The sequence below is a fragment of the Nannobrachium achirus genome (genome assembly GCF_963921795.1).
Source record: "Nannobrachium achirus genome assembly, chromosome: 1".
Lineage (NCBI taxonomy): Eukaryota > Metazoa > Chordata > Actinopteri > Myctophiformes > Myctophidae > Nannobrachium > Nannobrachium achirus.
This window is the reverse complement of record NC_137810.1, coordinates 28,191,271-28,214,956: the sequence shown is the minus strand read 5'-3', so window position 1 is coordinate 28,214,956 and position 23,686 is coordinate 28,191,271. Positions and strand designations below refer to the sequence as shown.

General features: G+C 41.8%; 1 protein-coding gene across 1 annotated transcript in view; it reads right to left on the bottom strand.

The window, feature by feature from the left end:
* Positions 1-237: 237 nt before the first annotated feature.
* The window catches only part of lepr (leptin receptor), a 37,875-nt gene continuing 14,426 nt past the window's right edge, over positions 238-23,686 (bottom strand). Inside the window, exons 8-21 of the mRNA XM_080721014.1 lie at positions 23,083-23,224; positions 16,252-16,412; positions 15,255-15,354; positions 14,469-14,568; positions 11,996-12,219; positions 10,568-10,722; positions 9,594-9,747; positions 7,918-8,000; positions 7,593-7,809; positions 5,976-6,173; positions 4,902-4,985; positions 4,214-4,307; positions 3,043-3,118; positions 238-2,593 (exon numbers count right to left, since the gene is read on the bottom strand). Coding sequence (XP_080577140.1) covers positions 1,796-2,593; positions 3,043-3,118; positions 4,214-4,307; positions 4,902-4,985; positions 5,976-6,173; positions 7,593-7,809; positions 7,918-8,000; positions 9,594-9,747; positions 10,568-10,722; positions 11,996-12,219; positions 14,469-14,568; positions 15,255-15,354; positions 16,252-16,412; positions 23,083-23,224 — 2,586 coding nt within the window. The 3' untranslated portion in view covers positions 238-1,795. The remainder of the gene's footprint in view (positions 2,594-3,042; positions 3,119-4,213; positions 4,308-4,901; positions 4,986-5,975; positions 6,174-7,592; positions 7,810-7,917; positions 8,001-9,593; positions 9,748-10,567; positions 10,723-11,995; positions 12,220-14,468; positions 14,569-15,254; positions 15,355-16,251; positions 16,413-23,082; positions 23,225-23,686) is intronic.

Here is a 23,686-nt window from a genome sequence, read left to right as displayed (position 1 = left end):
GGGTCTATAGAACAATTTTGGTTGAGTTTGAAGAAACCAGGTTGAAAAAAGGGGTGTTCTACATGTACCCTTACAGGTCTGTAACGCTGTAAAAGAGTTATGGGGGTCCTTTCAATTAAAATGTTTGAGAACCACTGACCTAGTGCATTCATCTCATAGCCTGCTCTAATGCATTTACTTAATACTGCACTATAGTAAATTTACATGAATGCCATTGACAAGAATAAACCAGAACCATTCACAATAAATATTTTATTTTGACCATGAAAAATAGACAAGATCTCATACAATAACAATATTCTGTATATATCAACCCTTCTTTCTTTTTTTTTCTTTTTTTGTCCATTTTTCTTCCACTGGTTTAAAATGTACATTCTTCAGTCTTGTGAAATACCATTCTAGAGTTTTCTATTGAAAATATCAAACACTGAAAAATAGACAGCACATTTCTCACGATATGTAACCAACATTTCAATTACAGTATAGCACAAAGAAAAAATAGACATCTGTATTTTTTAGTTTTTTGGTTGGCACGTTGGCTTGTGATGCTGATCTTTAAGTAGTCCTCCTCCACAACAGTAAAGTAAATGGGTGTTCAAAAAGCAGTACCCATTGATCTCTTCTTTTGGCTTTATGAAATGATCCACAATCCCAATCAGTCACGCCAATAGGACTGAAATGAATCGTCGCAGCTGCTCTAACTTCAAAGTCTAGTGTGCTCGGAGCCACAATGAGAAAGACAAACCCATACATATGGTAGATTTTCTCTCTCACTCCATTTATATCTTCTTCTTTTATTTTTACTCTCCTTCACATTCAGTCTAATGGTCCAAGAAGTGTCCAGCATCAATACATTTTCAGCTCTAAGCTGGAGTGGAGCAGTAGTGTAGTCAACGGTAAAAACAGCTGTACAGAATGTATCCACATTTAGCATAGGCCCAATTGGATTCTGAATTAGGCCCAATTTCAGCCTAATGCTACTGGGATATGTAGGACATTTAAAGCCACAATATACCTGCAATGAACAGTATCCACATCCTCATCTATATACATTATATCCATTGCATTGTCATCCATCCGGGCTATGGGACCACACAACAACAACTGCAGATCCCATAGAACAACAGAATTGCCATTCATTCAGACTATGGGACCGCAACCGCGACTTAATGCAAATGAACAGCTTAAATGTGGTAAAAGCTGAGAAATAACCTCCTCATTCACTGCATGTGTAAATGGGAAATGGCCATGTGCCATTTCAGATCAAATGATCAACCCACAGAGGAGAAAAATGCATGAGGACAAATGTACAGACAGACAGCCGGACTGAAAATAGTTTTGTTCATTTTATAGTAGAATGACCACTGAAAAACAAAGTGTAGGCTAATCCTGCAGTCTGGGTGCGTATTCTGCAGAAGTAACTGCTACTATAGACAAATCCACAGAGTGTTGCCGTGTAGTTGCGGTGTTGAGGTGCGAAGCGGAGCCGCTTGACACCGCAGTTATGCTTGCCTCTCCGTGGATTTGTCTATAGCACTGAGTAGAATTGTGCGTTTAAAGCTCAGTAAAGAAAGCCAATTGAAAAGCCTATACAGGCAATAGATCCACACCCTCCTCTATTACATTCAAGACACAATAGCAGCAATCAGTGAATAGCTAGAATTGTCTTCTGAGGTATTATGCATGCTGCTGCATGATGCTTCAATCATTGTGCCTGATGAAACAGCATGAAAACCTGCCCAGCTACCGGTATATGTTGGGATGGCACAACTTGTGTTTTCTTGTGATAGATCAATCATTTGCCTGGAGCAGCTCTGAACTGAGGCACGTACAATGGAGTAAAGCCATCCACTGACTCTGACCCCAGCACACTGGAGTCTGACTCCACAGGGCAGTCCTCTCTGCTTAAAGCTTTGTTTCTAAAGAGCACAATCTTGGCTTCCTCCTCCGCGTTTTCTCCGTCACTCTCCTCGCCCTCCTCTTCCTCTCTAGGATAGTCCATCCCTAGGTAATACAAGTCCTTCTCCTCTCTCATCCCTTCATCCTCCTCTTGCTCTGACCCTTCGGAAAAAGAGGCCACCGAGTTATACGAGCAGGAGAGCTGCGGTTCGTCCGCCTCCCCGCCCCGGGAACTCTCCAACTCCCACAGGCCTCCGTGGAATGATCCGGAAATGTCTGAGTTGTTTGCGGAGAAGTTCCCCTCGTCACTGGAGCTGCTGCCGCTGCCGTCTTTGTAGCTGTGGTGGGTGCCCTGCTGGTATTGCTCCGGGTTGCAGAGGAGCACAGTGGCATAGGTGACCGAGGACTGGGCGGAGCTGGTTGGCTGGAATCTGGCCACTGGGTTGACGGTGGGGTCTGAGAGGGAAACTTCAATCTGGACAGCATCCCTGTCGTTTTTGTTGGGCTGATCAAGCCCTGAAATCAACCTGGGTGCTAGAGAGAGAGATGCCACTTGGGCCATGGCTGTGGTTGGAGCAAGGAGATCAGTCTTTCCCACAATGACAGCTTCTGAAATGTTCTCAGAGGGCGACAGCAGCAGTGGCCAGGCTGACACACCCTCTGGGAGGGGGAACAAGTGGTCAATGGTGTCACCCTGAAGAGATAAGTGTGGCAAAGGGAGAAAGAAATAATCAATAATCAAAGAAATAATCAATGTACCTACAGTACATTGTATTGTGATGCACAAGAAATCTTCAGTACCAAGTGGGTAGGTGAAATGATGATTGTCAAGTTAAGACATTTTAGTCGCTATGAACAGAGGTTGAGAGACCTTGAGAAGAGCTGAAGATTCAAACTTTTACAATAAGGTTTGTATTTTTAATAATAAACCAAATGTAAAACTACCATTGATTGATTGCTCAAAGGCTAATATGAATTTGAATATGCATTTAAACATTTAAATTGCATTTCTTTCCTATTTGTTATCCAACACATACAATTCCTAATTCATTAAGATATTTGAGGACACCACCAGCGAGCCATGTGACCCATTCTGATCTTAAGAAGCCATTCACTTATCACTGGTTGCCTTTGTGTCCTTACCTTTTTGAAGTCCAGGCCTTTGGCCCAGGAGCAGTTGTTGGGGTTGGGTACGTCCTTCCACACAAACTTCTTCATCCTGGGAACAACACACCACATTTCTCAGTATCCCTCTTTTGCCCCTGTTATACAGAAATCCAGCAACACTGCTGTAGATCCTGAAGATCTTTCATTATGATTATTTCATTATAATTATGTTGCCTTTGCCTTTTTACACAGAAGATGGCATGATGTGTCCTGGAATCAGAGGTGTGATGTATAACATAACAGCAAGTTAAGTTTAAGTTAAAAAAAAAAGTAAAGAAAAGAAATTAGAAAATCTTGTACAACCCACTCAGTTGTGAAGTAATTGCTGTGCATTTATTTAACAAAAAACAGAAGTAGCTATTGTTTATTTAGATGAAGACTATTCACATAAGGTCATTGATTTAAATCTGTTGTTGCCGCTGCAAGGTCAGGAGTCAGGACTGACTCATGTCTCTGCCATTTTCACACAAAATAAAATCTGTATTTTCTTTTTCCCATTGAAAATATTGTGTCTGTCTTCAATGACAGAGGTGGTGAAAAGAGATTTGTTGCGGTTGAAATAATTGTAATATTATTTATTTTTTTGTTTTCTGTATGGGGACTATACGGATGGAAATTAGCATTCTTGCTAATTCTTCCCCTATTTACACAACATTGTACGTGTGGTGGTGTTCATTAATATGTGCTGTACCATCCGAATAAACATATAAATAAATAAAATAATTCGCTTGGGTAGGTAACAAACACAGACCTTGCACTGTGCACCGCACAGTATAAAACATGCCAACGTTACAATGGCAGATCCACGTAAGTGATGTGTTTTCCAGCCCTGCTCTCATTTCTCTCCTCTTATCTATCAGCAAAGGTCAAGAGTCATTACACCCTTCTTAACTGTTAAATGCCACACTTCAAATGTTGCATAATCAGGTTGTCTAATCCCCTAAATTAGATTGTAATAACCCACCCACAGAGATTAACATCATTTATCACCTCTTGACGGCATCTGAGTAAAGAGTAGTCTTTGCACTGTGTGCACTGCAGTTACAGTCACTTCTTTAGGGCTGTGCAATGCTTTGTGTTCGCTTCAATGAAATCCATTCAAACGATTCATTGTAATATTTGATGGTGAGGTGAGATGTGCTCTTACCGGTTTTGGGACAGGGCCAGAGTGACAAACAAAACAACAGAGAGGAAGGTGATTATCATCAGCAGCATGTAGGCGGCAGGGTTTCCTCTGCTGGCTACAAGAGGAAAAGAAACTGGTTTACTGAAGGAACGCTACACTCCAACACATGCACATTCTGTTCATTTAGTCAATATAAATTATACTTCATTGACCGGGGTCCCCCAGGGGTCTATCCGTGGCCCCCTGATATTTTCCCCTCTATAACAAATCTCTTTACTGAAATTAGCCGATCTACAAGCTCACAACGCTTCACGACCCACTGTTAGCTTGTAGATCTGCTATTTGGGCAGAATATTCGCCTATTATGACGTGCCCAGAATATGGAGGCTATGGTTGAAGTGGTTGAGACATCAGAAAGCCCACTCTCTGATGTTAACATAGTCATACCAACCAGAGGAAACAAAAGAAAATGTATTTCTAAATGTACAGCAAACAACAATATATACAATGTATAGGCCTGGCCATTATCCAGGATCCAGGAATGGAATCAGAGGGAAACCTTAGCCAAAAAAAAATATCTTTTGATGATTTATTTTCAAAGCTAAATTATTATGACTCTGAGGTTATCACTTAGTTAATTATGCAGTAGTTTGAAATGAATGGTTTAAAAAGACCTTTGCTGGAATATTGTTCAACTGTTGTAGTTTACCTGTAGTGAACACTGGCTCCCCCTCTCCATCAGCAAACACTGGATGTAAGGTGAAACCATACTCTTCTGAACCAAAGAAATCACCTGTGTAATGACAATACACATCTTTCTTGAAATCCTTTAAAAATGTTTGTGAATACGGTACGGTACAATTTGACTGGAAACATGGGGGACACATGGAATGACAATGACATTAACTGCTTAAGGCATATATAGCATTTGTTGTATGACAAATAGCGAATATAACAATAAGCTCACAACAATGCGATGTGTTATTATGAGCTTGTTGAATAGGGATGTCAGACTGAAAGCTTGTTGAATAGGGATGTCAGACTGAAAGTGCGTAAATCCATTGCACCCGTCAGACATTCACACAACATGGAACTCTTTCTAAAAATACATAAATAAAGCCCATTCATCATCATCTTCAATTAGTGCTTGGACACATGAACCAGTAAGACTCCCTAATCGGGAGATAAGCGACTGTCAGGTCGCAGCGTTGATGACATGAGTGTAGACGTATTGTGTACCGATTTGCATGATTTTAGGGCAAAGTCTGTAGGAGCAGTGTCCAAAAATGTGTTTGAAAAATGGGCCTGATGGTGGCGCTATATGGGATAGATCCATGTTGATGAGATGAGTGTAGACATACTGTGTACTGATTTGCGTGATTTTAGGGCAAAATCTTTAGGAGAAGTGTCCAAAAATTTGTTTGAAAAAAGTCGTCCTGATGGTGGCGCTATATGGGACAGATCCATGTTGAAGACATGAGTGTAGACCAAGTGTGTACCAATTTGTGTGATTTTAGGATCAAAATTTGTAGGAGTAGTGTCCAAAAATGTGTTTTGCAAGAATCGGCCTCATGGTGGCGCTAGAAGAGGGTCATGTGAGTATTGATGGCATGGATCAGGGCAACGGTTGCGGAGATATGAGCAGGGCAAAAGTGTGACGTGTGACAGACAGCTGAATTTAGAGTAGACTAGGTTATGATTTGAACATGAATGATGTTTGAGAGGAGAAGCTTTTCATGCTGCATTTGTACCTGTCTATTTGTATACAATGAGCCACACTTACCCCTTAGATACAGCGTACGACCAGTGTAGGGCAGTCTGACCCAGCTTTGGCTGTGCTGTCTGTCAGTGTCCTGTAGCCTCAGTGCTGACCACTGGACCACCATGGCTACTGGTACAGAGCTATTATCAATCAAGCTCCAAGACAGAGATGCACAGGTACTGTTGACAATCACCACACAGAAAAAACGCACACAATGGCCTGCAGAACACAAGGAAGGAGGATAATCAAACAGATTAGGTTGCATTAAATATTTTATGTTATGTATACACTATATTGTATATACTGTAGGTATGGAAGATGTGACTAGAATGATCCATGCAGTTGACCCATTATTGTAACACTACTAGTGTCCATTAATGGATGACACTCACATGGTGAAAACAGTACAAAAGGACAATTACAACGTCAAAAGGGTAATTGTAAGAGATCTGCACTTATTCTACAGCTTTGAAAAACTACTTCTGGGGTTTTTGGAGACATTTTGTTCAATTATAAATCGTATTTATTCATTTAAAATTTGAGATAAGCCCCTTGAGATGCATCATCTTGTTTTCAAGGGGGTCATATTAGCTATTTAATGAAAATATGACTAAATTAATTAGACAAACTCAGTAAACAAACATCCCAGCAGTGTACACAGATGTGGTGCTGTTATTAAGATGATCCCTCTTGCTTTTTCGATTAGAGCGCTACAAACAAACAAACTACTTCACCAAGGCTAATGGATGACTCTCCAATGCAGGGCTTTTAACTCCCATACACGCATTAGTGTCATGCCTTAATGTCTAGTTGTATTCTCATTTCTCAGTGCCAAATGCCAGGAAAGCATAACCTCTCTATTATGTGCATATTTTACTGCTCACTTCAATAGGCACTGTAGCACAAGGTTGTGGATAATAACTAATGAATGAACGAATGAAAAAAAAAAATATATATAGCTGCAACGCAGTGATTTGGGGGTTAAAAGCAACACTGAAATCTGCGAGGGGTCTAAGCCTTTGACAGTTTCCATCATCTGTATTAAAGATAATTAACAGGTTTTATGATGATTGAAAACTATGTTCATTCATTTACATCACCCCCTGTTGTTCAATTTGGGAGATGTTTCAACTGTTTACAAACTGTCATTGATTTATGGCCAAATGACGACAGATATGTGTAAACCTTTATTTTTATTTTTTATTGTTTAATATAAGTCTGATACACCCCGCAGTAAAGCAGGGACTCAATGTCCCATGATCCTTCGGGAGATGAGGCCACCCAGACATCCGGTTTTCCATTCAGAGTGGATTTATCTCGGATTCTAGTCCCAGATTGTGTTGATCGGCCAAAGACTTTTTTTTCTTCTTCCAACGGACCATAACTAAAGAACGGATCGTTGCAGTTGCAATTTTTCTTTACCGGGCAAAATAAGACAAACAGCGTGTAAACTCATCGTGGTCACGCCCTTGACTTCTGTGGGTCCTACAAAATAAGGTAAACCCGTGAAAATCGTGGCAGAGTTGCATTTCTGAATTATAAAAACTACCTGGCGGAAAATGTGTTAAAATCTAAAGTGACATGGTGACGGTGCACAGATGCGTTCCAGGTCTTAGACTGGGACAAATCAAAGCTCACGTTTGGGCTGTCTGTTCAGAGTCATCTTGATGTTGCTCTCTGAGCTCCCCAGGCTGTTGTAGGCCTTCACAGTCACAGCATGGACCTCCTCCTGGCTCCACTCGAAGCTGTAGGAGGCCACCTGCTCTATCTGCTCACTGGTCACAGCGCCCCCGGAGTCCTGGTGCTCAACTACAAGTCCATTGACACAGTAGGAGTGTCCACCTATGGGGGGATGCTGAAGCAGAAGACCTTTGAGTTATACGTTTTTAAATTGGCGGAACATATTATCAATGTTTTAAGGATGTTATACTGCCTTTTTTATTCTAATTAATCCCATATCTACCTTGAAGATTAGAGTGACGTTGGTTTGGTTTCTGTAAGGATCATCCACAAGAATTCTCCAGAAGTCAGGACCGTGCTCAGGAGCTGAAAACATGCAGTATAATAATACATGTCATACCGGGTGACAAAAATGTGTGGGAAATCATGGGATAAAAATGTACTACAAAATAACATTAATAAGGTCATATTATCCTCCTACACCATTTACCTTGCAGAAGAGATTGACACTGGAGCACCTTGGACAGTTAAAGAGTTTTATTTATGTGCTCTGGACATTTGTTGCGACCGTCAGGTCGCAGTTACTATCAAAACCTCCACCGTCAGTCAGTCAGTCTGTCAGTCACGTCACACGTCACACCTCCACTCAATTCTCACATGGCCCTCTTCTAGCACCACCATCAGGCAGATTCTTGCAAAACACATTTTTGGACACAGCTCCTACAATATTTGCCCTAAAATCACGCAAATCGGTACACAGTAGGTCTACACTCATGTCATCAACATGTTCTGTCCCATATAGCGCCACCATCTGGCCAGTTTTTGAAAAACATTTTTGGACACTGCTCTTACAGATTTTGCCCTAAAATCAAGCAAAGCGGCACACACAATCTCTAAAGTCATGTCATCAACATGGATCTGTCCCATTTCCCATATTCCCTCCTGATTGCCTACCATTGCCTTCTAAAGTTTGTGTATGCTACCTGGCGGTCGCTTATCTCCCGATTTAGGGAGTTACTTACTAATGTCGTAGTACAACTAATTGAGCTGGATATAAGTGTTTGCGGATTGTGCTGCTGCCTATGTCAGTACAACAAATTATGACTGACGTTTCGATCTTTCGATCTTCTTCGGAGTCATAAATGACAGCGACTAGGGAGGCATTCACGGAGGTAGGCGAGGCCTGTGTTCTCAATGAGCCAATGGTAGTTGGCTCTCTGGTAATTTAAATATATTTCCAATGGCCTAAATGAAGAGTTGAGCCTTTAATGTTTTCTGTAGACGGTCCCTGAGATTTTCTTTTTTACTCTGCGTGTGTTCCATTGCATTGTGTTCTTATTTAAATCCTTGCATTGGCCTAATAGTTTGTCCCCTGTTATTGTATGTACACTGTTGTTGTTAACCCTATTTTGTATGGCAATATATATGGATAAACCACAGTATTTTTGTACTCTATATTTACCTGTGTGTAACTGTTAAAAAAATATCCATATATTCAGAGCCAACCCTGTGTCAATCATTGATTGCTGTATTCCAGAGTGTGAATGTGACTGTGCAGAACAGCATACTTACCATATACTGTAACAGAGAAAGCACGGCCCTTGCCTACCTCTGTATATGAATACTTCCCTAATGGCTGCTATTTATGACTCTGAGGAAGTTCAAAAGATGGAAACGTCAGTCATTATTCTTTGTACTAGCACCTAAATAAAAGGCTTTAACTGCCCAAGCTGCTCCAGTGTCAATGCAACTGTGTGCCGGTAGAATCCCTTTGTACACCGTTTATCTTACTGTATGTGACCTGTTATGTTCAGAGACGGTGATGGAGATGATGTATAATGATGTTGTGGGTATAGTGTGTGTGTGTGTGTGTGTGTGTGTGTGTGTGTGTGTGTGTGTGTGTGTGCGTGCGTGCGTGCGTGCGTGCGTGCGTGCGTGTGTCCGTTAATGTCAGCTTACCTCTGCGATTCTGGGGAGTGGAGTAGACCGACTCCGTCCAGCCACTCCAGTGGCCTGTGCCGCTAGCGGGCTTGCAGCGTACCTGCACCACATATACCCTGCACATGTCAGGAACCGCTACCTCCGCCTGCTTATCACGTGTTGGACTCTGGATCTGCAAGCGGCACATTTTGTTTACTCAGAACTTCATGTTGTTAATATAGAGAGGACCACTTCACTGTAATACCCATTTCCTCAATCAATTCATCCAATTGCGCTTCTCAAATGAGAAATTGCTTCCAGGAGAATGATTCAAGGAAAGGTTTCAGAGAATGTTAGCTGCTAAGGTCAGGCTGAACATTAGATGCCATATTTAGGAACTACGTGGATTGTCATTTCGCAGAACCAGCTGGGTACCTGTACTGTCTACTTACTTACTATTTTGTTTGTTTGCTTCTTTCTGGAAGGCTCAATTAAATCATTATTAATTGCTTGGTTTCATCCTGTTTTTTTGAACATTGGCCAAATTCACTTCTTAGTATTTAATTAGCTGTTTAGACAGTAGAATGAGACAGAGAATAGTCCCAGGGAAGGAGAGCTAACTGTGACAGACGTCATGTCTCACATTGCAGGTTGGTGAATTAACTCTTGAACAGCTTTTAGTCGCTACCATGTTGGCAACTTACAGAATCTATTGTTGCATATGTGTAGCTATACATGACATTCATAGTACAACCTGGCCACGGTGGTGCACGTTAACAGTCTAATAAAAAGCTCTATACCTGGCCCGGACCGTGGCTTAGCGATCTGGGCACCTAGGCTCTAAAGTAGCCTGACAGTGCATCGTGGAGTCGAGTCCTGTTCCCGACGGTCTTTACTGCATGTCTCTCCCCATCTCTCTCCCTGTTTCCTGTCCATATACACTTTCCACTATAAATAAGGGCAGAAAAGCCCAAAAGATATCTTTAAAAAAACAGGGGGGAAAAACACTATACCTTCCACTCTGGCTGGGCCCTCACAGAGGAGGGGGAGTGATACCGGAACTGGCACTGGACACCTTCCACGGGCAGAGATGGAGGCTCCCATGTTACCAACAGTGCCCCACTAGCCTGCGTCACTGCCGTCACATTAGATGGAATGTGAGGTTTCACTGCAGCGGAGACAGAGATAAAAGAACCAGTAAGACTCCCTAATCGGGAGATAAGCGACCGTTGGTCGCTTATCTCCACAAATAGGCCAAAAGTTTGTTTTACCAATTATTACACTCTATGTGAACATTTACATCAACAAATCCCAAGTACTATGCAGAACGACCCATTTCAAGTTTTTAATGTACAACAATATTTAGAAAATAGGTCTACAAGCTGACAGTCCTCGTCCCTTATATTCCCATAGGTTATATGGAGATCTCAGTGTTTGTCAGTCCTTGTTCATTTATGCCCATATATGGACATCTCTATATCTACTGTAACAGTCCTTGTCCCTTTATGCCCATATATGGAGATCTCTTAACTGTAAGTCCTTGTCCCTTTTATGCCCATATATGGATATTCCTGATGTCATCAGTATATGAACATATATGGGCTTTCTGATATGCCCATATATGGAGATCTCTTAACTGTAAGCCCTTGTCCCTTTTTTGCCCATATATGGATATCCCTGATGTCATCCGTATATGCCCATATATGGGCTTTCTAATATGCCCATATATGGAGATCTCTGTATCTCCATATATGGGTATAAAAGGATACTTCAGGTCTGACATCAGGTTTGTTTATATTGGGTTGCTAGGTTTGACATCACAAACTCTATGGGCCATCTGACCTAGAAATCTATATTTGGGCATAGATGACTCATCGTGACCTCATCACACGTCGACCGCACGTGTGACGTGCGGTCGACCGCACGTGTGACCGACGGACGGCCGGTGGAGGTTTTCATACTAAACTGCGACCTTACGGTCGCAACTAAACTGCGACCTTACGGTCGCAATAAGAACTGGTAGAACTGGTATGTGCTTTTAATCTAATATAGAACTCTGAATAGTCCTTTGGTGCAGTAAGTAACAGAATATCGGTGGTTTATGTGGCCCTGAGACTTTATCCTTGCTCGTCTGGAGTGTGCTTGGAATTCACCCACAAGACTTCCTTTCAGCTATTCATGAATAGTTTCTATTCACCACCTGGATTGGAGTTGTCACCATGTGAACTCTAAACGAGGGCATTCAGAAAAAAATGTGTTCTTTGAACAGAATATATATTTTTTTAAACAAGGACATTTTGTTTGCTGCTTTATTTTTAATTCTGGTGAGTGATTTGGCAGATCACATCTGATGAAAGCATCCACTTGTATTTCTTTCTATCTCATTGTCAAATACGTCCAAATAAGTCCAGACAGCATCCTTGGGGGTGCGTGCTTCTCACCGTGGTCTGTGGGTGTGACGTAGATGGCCCTGGACCTGACGGGGCCCAGTGGAGAGTGCAGCTCCAACCACAACTTATAGCAGTTCATCCTCAGAGGCTGAATAGTGCAGCTGCGTACCCTCTCCTCCAGCCTGCCTGGATGGCACACTGACTTGCCCATTTCTCCCATTTCCTCCCCGGCTCTCTCCCGCTCCTCCATTACATCACATGGCAGGTCTGCCCATCTGCAATGGAAGGAATGTGGAAGTGAATGAACGCAGAGTAAACTTAAACTGAGGTAAGCTGGTGACTCAGTGCCGTGAGGTACAGGACACACCCTTTCCTTGCACTGCTGTAGCAAGGTTTGGATACAGTTCAAAACCACTTGGCACATGCAATAGTCCTATTAAAATTGTCTCCCACACACGCACACATGCGGGTGGATAAACACACACACACTCACGCACGCACGCACGCACGCACGCGCACACACACACACACACACACACACACACACACACACACACACACACACAAGCACGATTACGAGCAAAATAAACACATGTAAATAACCATTTGTGTTTAGTGTGTACCATATGATCATCCCATTAAGCAAGCACCTGGGAACCGGGAAGGTTCTCGGTCAAAGTGCCCTTGAGAAAAACACTCAAATCTTAATTGCTCCTGATGAGCAGGATGGTGCCTCCAGTTGTCTCTTCCATCTGTGAGTGAATGTGTGTGTGAATGAGTAAGTGTGAGGCATTCTTAAAAGGAACGGGTCACACTCAGAAAAGGTCAGTTTACTAATAGTAATAATCCATCATGCGATTCCATTAAAAATGTTTTTCCTTTGTCCAGCCTTAATCAGCAGTGTGCATTATGTGAGGCATACAATGTGAAGTGTTTGAGCTGTTGGAAGACTAGATACTGTAAGATGTATTATAAAACAATGTGTCATTCATTCCTTTCCTGCCTTCCCGATAGGGAGTTCAGGTCAGTATCTTTCTGCTTAAATACTGTAGATTTGCCTGAGGAGAGGTTTGAGATCTCAGAAGATCAGAGGGAATTGTGAATGAGAATGACTATACATCGGTGCCTATGTTTTTTGATTAATTATAATAATAATATAGGCCCCACGCCTTGGGGTATTTTTGTCACAGTACATTTGCACATACGTGAAATTTCTCCTCTGCAATTTAGCCATCCTATAACAACTAGGAGCCATTGTGCTGCACTCGGGGAGCAATTAGGGGTTAAGAATCTTGCTCAGAGACACATCCACACAACTGGCCTGGCTGGGAATCATACTGGGACCACCAGGAACTCTGGCTCCCCAGGCAGACTCACTAACCACTCAGCTATGGATGCCCCTAATTGATTGATATGCTAATTAACAAAATGCATAAACATTTAAGGCGATGAACATTTGATTTGTATATCTGTCAAAAGGATACAACACAATGAAGCTCGAGAGCTTATTTCCAATGTGGTACATTGAGTGTAAGTGTGTGTAAACTGAGTGCCAAGAGTAGTAGCGCTAGTAAGTAAAACATATTCTTACTTTTCAATTATGAAAAGGGAAAAAGTTGATAGTATATGCACATCACTTGTTGGGGTTAAGAAGATAAAATCATGAAAAAGAATACGGTAGAACCTGCACACTCATATGCTCCAATACATTTTAATAAAAAATAAAAAAAAAGTCAGTGAGGACAGCTGTATGAATAAAAGATATTCAGAGCACACAGCTGCGGACTTCATCCTGCACCAGCTCCTTCTTGGATGTGCATAACAATTGTTTGAACCAATACATTTTAATGAAAACGTTCAAGCATGGGCTCTTCAAATCAATAACTTCCCTTTGCCCTCCACATCGCTGCAGTGATTCAGTAACTGAAAAACACCAGTGAAGTCCTTGTATTACTCTTGCTTTCACTCCATACAGTCTTTCTTCTGCCAAAATGTTGCTATTAAAACCTATTGGAGCTTGTGAGTGTGCAGTCTCTATTCTTTTTCAAAATACTGTATATAGTGGTAACATTACTTATTACGACTGTGTAAAAACAAAAACTGTCGCAGGCAGGTGACAATGCCCTAACCCTAACCCTACACCTAACCCTGACTGTAGCACCAGCTATATGTTGGGATGGGACGATCATCGTTATTATCGTTTATCGTGATAAAAAAACACTCATGATAATCGTATTGTGGAGATTTAAATTTATTGTGGAATTATCCTCCGTCATTTGCTGATCTGCATATCCGGTACATTTAAACCCTCTATGATTGGTCAAAACGGACCTGGAAATAACGTACTTGATACAGTCTTTTTTCACTCTCTACCAAATTTCTATGCCCTTATGCCCTTGTAGAGCTTGATGTTGGAGATATTTTGATTATCGTGATAATATCATAAATTGCTAATCGTGATATGACATTTTCATATCGTCCCAATCCCTACTACTGTATATGTGTGAGTTTACACTGTCTTTACCTGGAAAGGAAAGTAAGCTTAGTCCACTGTGTGTTTTCCCAGCTGCAGGTCATAGCATCAATGTCGCCGTTGGTCTGACAGCTGATATCAATGGCTGCACCTGAGACGCAGAGGGAGAGACACCCTGTGAGCAGCAGCAGCAACATGTGGTGTCTCAGTTGACGTCCTTAGAAAAACATTTGTGTTTGGCTACTTTGGTTCAGAGTTCAACTGCTACTTTGCTGTCGTGAGTCTCTCTTATCTCCTTCCTGTCACAAGTCCACATAAAAGATCTTGAGCGCTAACTACTTAAAAATTACAAATTAAACATTGGTGCTTCACTAGAACTAGATGTTTATTGATATTTGTTGATCTATGTATGCATGCTATGTATAGATATGATACAATACATTACAAGATATTGTGCAAGGGACACGATATTATGATCTAACTGCACAAAATGGAATACTGCACAATATACAAATGTGCGGTTCCAAACAAGTTGAGCAATGCAGCTGCAATTTAACGTGAAATCATATTACAGCTTTAATTGATCAATTCAGCCACTACCTTATATTATACATACAATGCTTTCACACTGCATTAGCTGACCTTTAACCTTTCTCCTCAGAGTGACATGTAAACAACCAGTTACTACTATTATTATAACCAATATAGCATTTAGCATTCAAACGTTGTGAGCTTGTAGATCGGCTTGTAGACACTGTTATGTTAAAGGTTGAAATGTGGAGGTTTATTCACGACAGCAACGATATTCTATATCATCACTGGTTCATCAGCACTCACCTTCCACATAGATCTGGCTGTAAGGGATGTTCCATTCCTGGGTACACTGCAGGAGATCATACATCCTCTTCTCTGATGGACGCATGGTGACCTGGCTTACCTGGGTGAGATGGACAGAGATTACTTCAGATGAGTGCTGCCTGCATGCAGAGTTCAATTTGCTTTGGGCGATGGGGGGGAATGCATGTCTCTGCTCATATTTTATTTTGTCGGCGGGGTTTGTTTTATCCCTGCTTCTGTTCAGACTGAATTAATAAGCATTCATGTTGGGAAATGTAGACTGTCTGATACACATTAAACCTGGCATCCTGATCAGGGGTGTCCAAAGTGCGGCCCAAGGGCCAAATGTGGCCCGATGACAAATTGTATACGGCCCTCTGCTTCATTCCTAAATTGTATTATAACACGGCCCACCAGCACCATCAAACAAGAACATTTTCCCAGAGTATAACTTGTTTCCTGTTGTCTCATTCTGAAGGGGTCAAAGAAAGGCTATTTTATTGTATTATTCTACTTTAATGTGAAATAAGGCTTAGTTATTTGTGTTTTGTTCGGAGCAGACGCCTGACAAAAGACCATTGATATTAAATAGTGATGATGATGATAGTTAAATAAAATCGTTTTAATGCGATGCATATGTATTATGTATGTGACTTTGTTATGGTCCGAATAAAAGTACATTTTGTCAGGAGATATAGTCGGCACCCTTGGGTGTTTTAATATTTTCTAATGTGGACCCTTTTGAAAAAGGTTTGGACACCCCTGCTGTACATCTTTTAATTTAGTTAATAGCAGATCTCTATAAGCTCACTACAGGTCACAATGCAAAACATTGTAAGCTCTGCTTACATTTAAGATCTGCTACTATCACAATTTGCCATATGAAGTAGTAAATACTAATACTAAGAAAATAAGACCTTTGTTGAAATACAAATAAAAGCCTGCATATATTGTACTGGCTAAATGTATGTTGCTAAAGAAAATAAGTTGTTGCTACCCGTCGGTTGTGCAGACTAGACTGGCTGTGGGGAAGCTGATGATATAAGTTGAGAATCCACACGGCCATGCTGGCGTTGGTGCCAAGGTCGTTGAACACACAATACACTGTCACGTTCTCCCCTGCCCTCACCACCATCTTCTCTGGGATGTAGCTCACAGCTGAGGGGAAAAAAGAAATGTTTCTTATGTTCCTTGACCATTGAGTAAACAGTACAATGTACAATACTATGTTTCTTCTGTATATGGATGCTTTCGATGTAATGCCTCACACACACACGCGTGACGCAGTCAATCACGGTTTAGTACAGGGGTTCTGATTCTGAAACTGTTTTATATTACGACAATTCTCGATTATTTGATTAATTGAAAAGTAATGGATAGAAAAATCACTAAGACAATAAGTCCAAACCATGCTGGAGTTTCAAAATAGACAAAGTCTTGACATAATGCAAAGCCATATTGGCACAGATCCTACTGGTGTTTAAACAATCTAATTTGCTATTGTTTATGCTGCCATTTTGAATATTGTCAGACTGCCAGATGATTTGAGCTTCAAGGCTGCTGTCTAACCGCTCTTCATGAAACCAGCAACCCACTAATTAGTCACCATAGAAACCACCATCTACATAGTGCAGAGGAGCATGACTAATATGCACAACAAAGAGAACCTTGCTGTTTTTCTTTGAATCCTTGAAGAGGACATTGCTGTTCTTCTTTGAATCCTTTATTAATTGACCTTTTATCTTGTGTCAGTAGCCTATACTGCTTCTCTTGGATTATGTACATGTATACATGCCTGCTAACTGCTTTAGGTAACTGGGTAACTGTAAGGTCGCTTGAAATGCAAAGGCTCTGTAGGCGGTTTTCTTGGATTGCTTCATACTGAGAAAACCTTGTGTGTTGAAGAGAAAGTGAGTGGGTGTTAAACAGTGTTAATACTTCATAATCCTCAGAGCTGTTACCTCAACCTCCGCTATCAAGGTATGGTAGTACATTTGGGTGACTTGGTTTGCTTATGAAGCTACGTGTGTAAGGTGTGACGTCCTGTCTACCAGCATGTTTGTCTGACATGTCTGACGCTCTTACTTGCGTTCATCAGGTAGCTGAAGAGTTCATAGTCTGCAACTGGGTGGAGGCCTTTAAAAGGGACAAGGCTGTGGTTCTCCTTGGGCAGCATGCCCTTTTGGTTTGGTTGGTTGTTTCACACCGACATTTCTATCTCTCGAATTGCTCAGTCATCTACTACACATCATTGACCATTCAATAGTTATGATTTGTTTTCTTTAAAGGTAAACTAGGTAAGTCTGTGTGTGTACAAACACACTCCTCCCTCCCCTCTTTGACAGGCATCAAACAGGTATCTGTCTTTGATTATTTTATTGATTAGAGCACTAATGAGCACATAACAGGTTTGACACTTTTATGGCCCAATCAATCAACTTGCAATTAAGAGCTCTGGCTGAGGTCTTTATTGCGACCGTAGGTCGCACTTTACTATCAAAACCACCACAAAGTGTAAGTAACTCCGTCTGTCTGTCAGTCTGTCTGTCACACCTCACACGTCACACTTTTTCCCTGCTTATATCTCCGCAACCGTTGCCCCGATCCATGCCAAATTTTGCACACACGTTCCTTGGCTGCCAAACTACAACCTCCAAGGACCCCCGGAGCTCCAGGGACCCCCAGATGTAAAAAATGACCAAATGCGCAAACATGACCAAATGACCACCCCAACGGGGCTGCTCACGGGGAATTCCCGGGGACCACCCACTCCTGGTGCTCCAGAACGGATGCAAAAGTGGTGGCGCCCCCAGTGGAAGACCCCCTACACTGCAGCTCACATAAAATGCCGTAACTCCGGCTAGGAGCGACCGGGACAGCCGGGGCCGGTACCTATTCGTCCGCCTTGCCGGCGCGGAGACTCCACCCCTCATTTCTCACATGGCCCTCTTCTAGCGCCACCATGAGGCCGATTCTTGCAAAACACATTTTTGGACACTGCTCCTACAATTTTCGCCCTAACATCACGCAAATCGGTACACAGTATGTCTACACTCATCCCATCAACATGAATCTGTCCCATATAGCGCCACCTCCAGGCCGATTTTTAAAAACACATTTTTGGACACTGCTCCTACAGATTTTGCCCTAAAATCACGAAAATCACTACACAGTATGTCTACACTCATGTCATCAACATGGATCAGGAAGATTTTGGCAAAACACATTTTTGCCCTATTTGTGGAGATAAGTGACCTACGGTCGCTTATCTCCCGATTAGGGAGCCTTACTGGTACTGTACTTTTGATATACGTATTGTACTTTTACTTTGGATACTTAAATACATTTTAACACCAGATACCATGTGAACTGCAACACTTTGACCCAAGGTATTTTCTTATGGAAGATTTTAACTTTTACAAAAGTGAAATATCTGTAAGATATCTGTACTTTTACTCTAGTAATGTTTAACGTGTAAGAAATCATGAAGCAGTTGCACCTTTGTTACATGGCGGCTGGACAGCTAACTTCGCACCATAAAAGTAATGAAATATTAAATATTAAATATGTAATATTTCATTGGGGCCACAAGAAATCTCCACGGGGGCCGGATTTGGCCCACGGGCTGCCAGTTGAATATCACTGCACTAGAGTATAGACAACGTTTTGAGACATGGTCCAGTTGATTGGGGTTGGTTAGTGTTTGGTTGACATTTGTTTGTGTTTACAACAGATTGGAAGAGGCTTTTTTGCTCCCCTGGACAGGGAGTTACCAATCATCCAAAAGGGATGATTGATAAGTGCTTTCCCCATGTGATGTACAATCGTGGGTATGATTACGGCCTAGTGGTTAAGCCAGCTTGGCAGAAGCAATGCTTCCTCATCAGGGGGACTTGTTGATTTGTTATTTTTTAGGTGGTTTCTTACTTTTGTATGTATTGGTTAGTAGTAGCGGTTGTCGGGGGCACCAGCCATAGCATTAGCTTGGGCCTTTAGCCATCCCCCATTCAAGCGGGAATCGGATATACAGTAGGTGTGCAAAGTACCCACCCTTTGACAACATTTATAAAACATATTTACTGTTTGTAAAAATGACAAATAATAACGTCAGTACGTCAACCACTCCAACATAAGTCAATCAAACTACACACCAGAAAAACGGCACTGCCCACAACCCACAAGACAACATGGGATAATATTGACACGTCTGATGCCATGGCATGTGTTGGCTACAATGCTTCTGATGCGATGCGTACAGATGTAGAGAACCCCTCAAAGACACCTGACCCAGGGTGTCCTTGAGGGGGTCCCAGGGGGGTCCCCAGCTAAATTAGCTTTTAACATACGGTAGTTTGAGGTTATGCTTGATGTTGTTGTTTTGTTTGTAATGTATTGGTTTGGTTTGGTTTGTTTTCTTACTATATTATATGCATGTATTATTGATTTGTAAATTAAAGCTATACTGTGTAAGATGCTCAACTAGTGGTCAGTAGCCCTATAGCAAACCGCGGTCGCGTCCGCGTCTTTCGGCCGTGTTTCGTACCTTCACACCCCCGCGTCTGCCTCCACCTCGCCGAGATCTATCTTAAGAGGGGTCCCTGGTTCCTGTGCGTTCAGGCATTCCGGAGAAACGGACTACTTCACCCTGCCTGGTAGGCGAGATTACCTTTTGAGTATAGAGACACACAGGCGACTACAAATATGGCCGCCATAGCGACCCCACTTCAAGATGCGCTGTGATTGGCCGGCAGTGTATAACCCTCGCTGTGATTGGCCGGTAGTGTGATGACGTAATTTTTCCGCGAAAACCGGGGCCCGGTCAGGATCATAGAAAACATATAAAGAGAAGGCTTTAGAAGCTGAAAATAACGGAGTGGGTGTTCTAAAACTTTAGCGATTTAACAGTTAGGACAATTTTAAGATTTGTTTTATAAAAAAAGTTACATGGTATAACTTTAAGGTCTACTTTTTTTGGTCTCTGGAAAGCACTTTGGGACAACTGCTGTTATTTTTAAATGTGCTAAATAAATAAATTTGACTTGACTTGACTTAGTTTGGTTCTTTGTTTCTCATTATACATTTCTAGATCACTGTTGCTCACTCATCCAACACTCTCCCTCATCACACTGGCTGATTATTTGTCTTATTTCCTATTTCTTATAAAGTCTGGACAAAACTATTCTTTAAGACATGGACTCTACTCTTTATTGCAACTCTTGATAATGAGCAGTCGTAACACAGGCAATGCACTGTCTGTCCGTCCTATCTCTGGAAAGCTCACCTCCATCAAATGAGTCAAACTCATCTCTCATCTCAGTGTGTGCGTTGCTGTCTCACCTCATGAAATTCTTAACCTCTGCATCATTTAGTCATCATGAGAAACATACACAAAGGTGCTTGCTGCATCACAATGACTCAAACGGACAACAGCACTCTCAGGAGTAACTTGGTGCAGATCCAAAGAATAGTAAAACACACAATTTGACAGCACACAAACGCGAATCATGGTAAGATGCCAGTCAAGGCTACATCAGAGCCTGAGGCACATAGACCGGGATACTCCCTTTTTTGACTGACAGCCCAAATGTCCTAATGTCTGGTCTGGTGATAAACAAGCAAAAAGGGCGCACACCAATGTGGCGGCTGTCTTGCAGAGGTGCTGACCATGCATGCTTTATTTAAATAAGGCTAATTATGACTGACCTCTGATTCAGACCTTATTGATCTTTGCCCTACTGGAATGAGTTATTTTTTGAATGGCTAAGGCAAATGAGTGCTGGCTGGCTGGGGCCAGTTTTATCGTTTAGCATTGACATGCCATTAAATCTACCTGAGAGATAATGAAGGTCAATGGGGTGAATCCTCCACAGTCATAAATAGTGGAACGCCTGGTCTCTGGACATAGTGTCCCCTCCGCATTTGTATTCAAATTTGGGTGCAATTGGATGTTGCATTCAAGATATACAGTATTTTTTGAAAGAAATAGGCCCCACCCACACATTTGTGAGGCAATTACAGGCAAACAGTGTGGAGAATCAAAACCCTGTTTGACACACTATTTGTGCCTATTTTGCCTAATATAAATCACGTTTCAGTAACAAACTGTGACATGTGTATCTTTTGGCTTTGCATTGTTTAGAGGCCCCTGATTAAAATTTAGGGTAGAACGAACTATTCACTATTCATGATTTATGTGAAAGGAATCTGAAAAATCTGAATGCTATACAGTACTTCTTGATCACATGACTACATAGATAATGTGTACTGAATTTTGGAAATAATGTGTAGTAGGAAAAAACATTAGTTTAGTTAGTTTGAAAAAATGTCAATCTTGACAGGTGGAAATGAGTGTGTCCTATATGGGAAGCTGCATCAGGAATACAGGGAAACATTTTTAGTTGCACAACCCACTGTTCAAGAGTTATAGGCCAAAACGTGAAGCGGCCTGTTTGAAACATTATGGGTGGAGGAGGTAGTTCCATGGCTTACTGGGAGTGTGTATGCCAGGTTTCACACTGTACTGATCAGTCTAGCAGTGTCTGAGATTAGCTGCTCAAAGTCTCACCGAAAGACGCACGGACTGGGTCAAAAACATAATGGGTCTTTATTCTTTTTTCTCTAAATTTTTATCCCACGATTTTTGTAACCCATTTTTTCACCCGGTGCCAATTGCCTAAGCTGTGATCCTGGGCTCTACTCTCCCTCTGCCAACCCCATAATGGGTCTTTAAATCAGCCCCCGGGACGTTCCGTCCTAAAAAGACGCTACAGTGTACACAGATGGATGTTTTTTAAGATTCATTTTTTGGCTTTTATACCCTTATTGACAGGATAGTAGTCTGACAGTAAATGGGGTGTGAAATGCAGCAAAGGATGTCGGGATCAGGACTCGAACCCTCAGCTCGCTGTCAGGCCTAGGTGCCTGGGCGGCTACACTAGCGGTCCTGGCCACCGATAGCATGTTGACTGTAAACGATTTCAAGTATAATGCCCAAAGCCGTTGACATATTTTTAAGAACGCCTGTAATTTTAAGGGGATCCAGCTGTGACTCATTCCATTGTGTCAGTCTACTATGTCGGTTGAGTGCAAAGGTCATGAAGGGTTGCTGATTATGAAAGGTCTCTGTTGAAAAGAACAGAATTTTTGCTAGAATTATGTTTGGAGTGATTTTCTACAGTTTTTTTGAAGAATGAAAGTCAACTCAGGTAAAGTAGATTAATAAGATGATTAGTATCTGAGAAGTATTGTTTTATAATCTGTTATCAAGTGCAAAGAGAGCCACAACATACAGTAGCCCATGGAACAAGACATGACAAGACAAGACACAATGCATCCACGCTTTGTCTTAATAATCAACTTACATACTTAACAGATGACATACTATTAGTTAAATAATCTTCTGTCAACTGAAATATGTATCACAGTGGGTGTAAATTGATGTGCTTCTTTTAATTCTATTTATTTTCACTATTAATTAACAGCTAATTCTAATACCGTAATTTCCCAGGATATGGATATACAGTACAATGGACTAGGTTAAAACTGGCCCTGGACAAAACATTATAATGTAGCATATAATCATAGTATTACTCCACTTAAAATGGTGCAAAGAGAGAGCTAAGTGGAGATACGAAGAGACTGTCAAAATAGTCTTGTCCAGAGGAAAACAAAACTTCAGTTACAACCTTGTTGTAAAGAAATTGTAAAACTATTTGTAATTGCACAAATCCATCTCTCCATGCTTGCCCCCAGAAAGAGGAGCAGCCTAGTAGCAACAAACATGGAATGGGTATTGATGTAAGCACAGGAAGGCAGATGTTCTTCTTACTGTCAAGGTAGATATGATAGGGTTGGCTCCAGTCGCTCCAGACGTGGGGCTGACCAGGACCTGAGCAGCGAGCCTGAAGGGTGTAGTTGAGCCTGGGCTTCAGGTCCAGAGGCACGCTGGATTCTCCCGACACATACACAAACTGTGGAAAGCAGAGAAATAATCACACACACAAGACAGTTTTATTTACTAAGGCAGTTAAAGCTATGCTGTGTAAGTTGCTCAACTAGTGGTCTGTAGCAGTATAGCAAACCGCGGTCGCGTCTGCTTTTTTCGGCAGTTTTTCGCCGCGGACCGGGCCTTCAGACCACCGCGTCCGCCTCGCCTCGCCGAGACGCATCCATAGAGGTCTCTCGTGTCCCTCTACGAGCAGCGGTTGGGGAGTTACATGCTAGACTTCTAGACCAGTGTAAACAAAGCTGTTGAAGCAAGCTATTTACTGAAGAGACGCAAGATGCACTGTGATTGGCTGGTAGTGTATCATGTGTGTATGATCCGCAATGTGATTGGCCAACGTATACACAACGTATATGGATGATGCAGATGACGTCATTTTTCCGCGAAATCCGGACCCCGGCAAGGATCATAGAAAACATATAAAGAG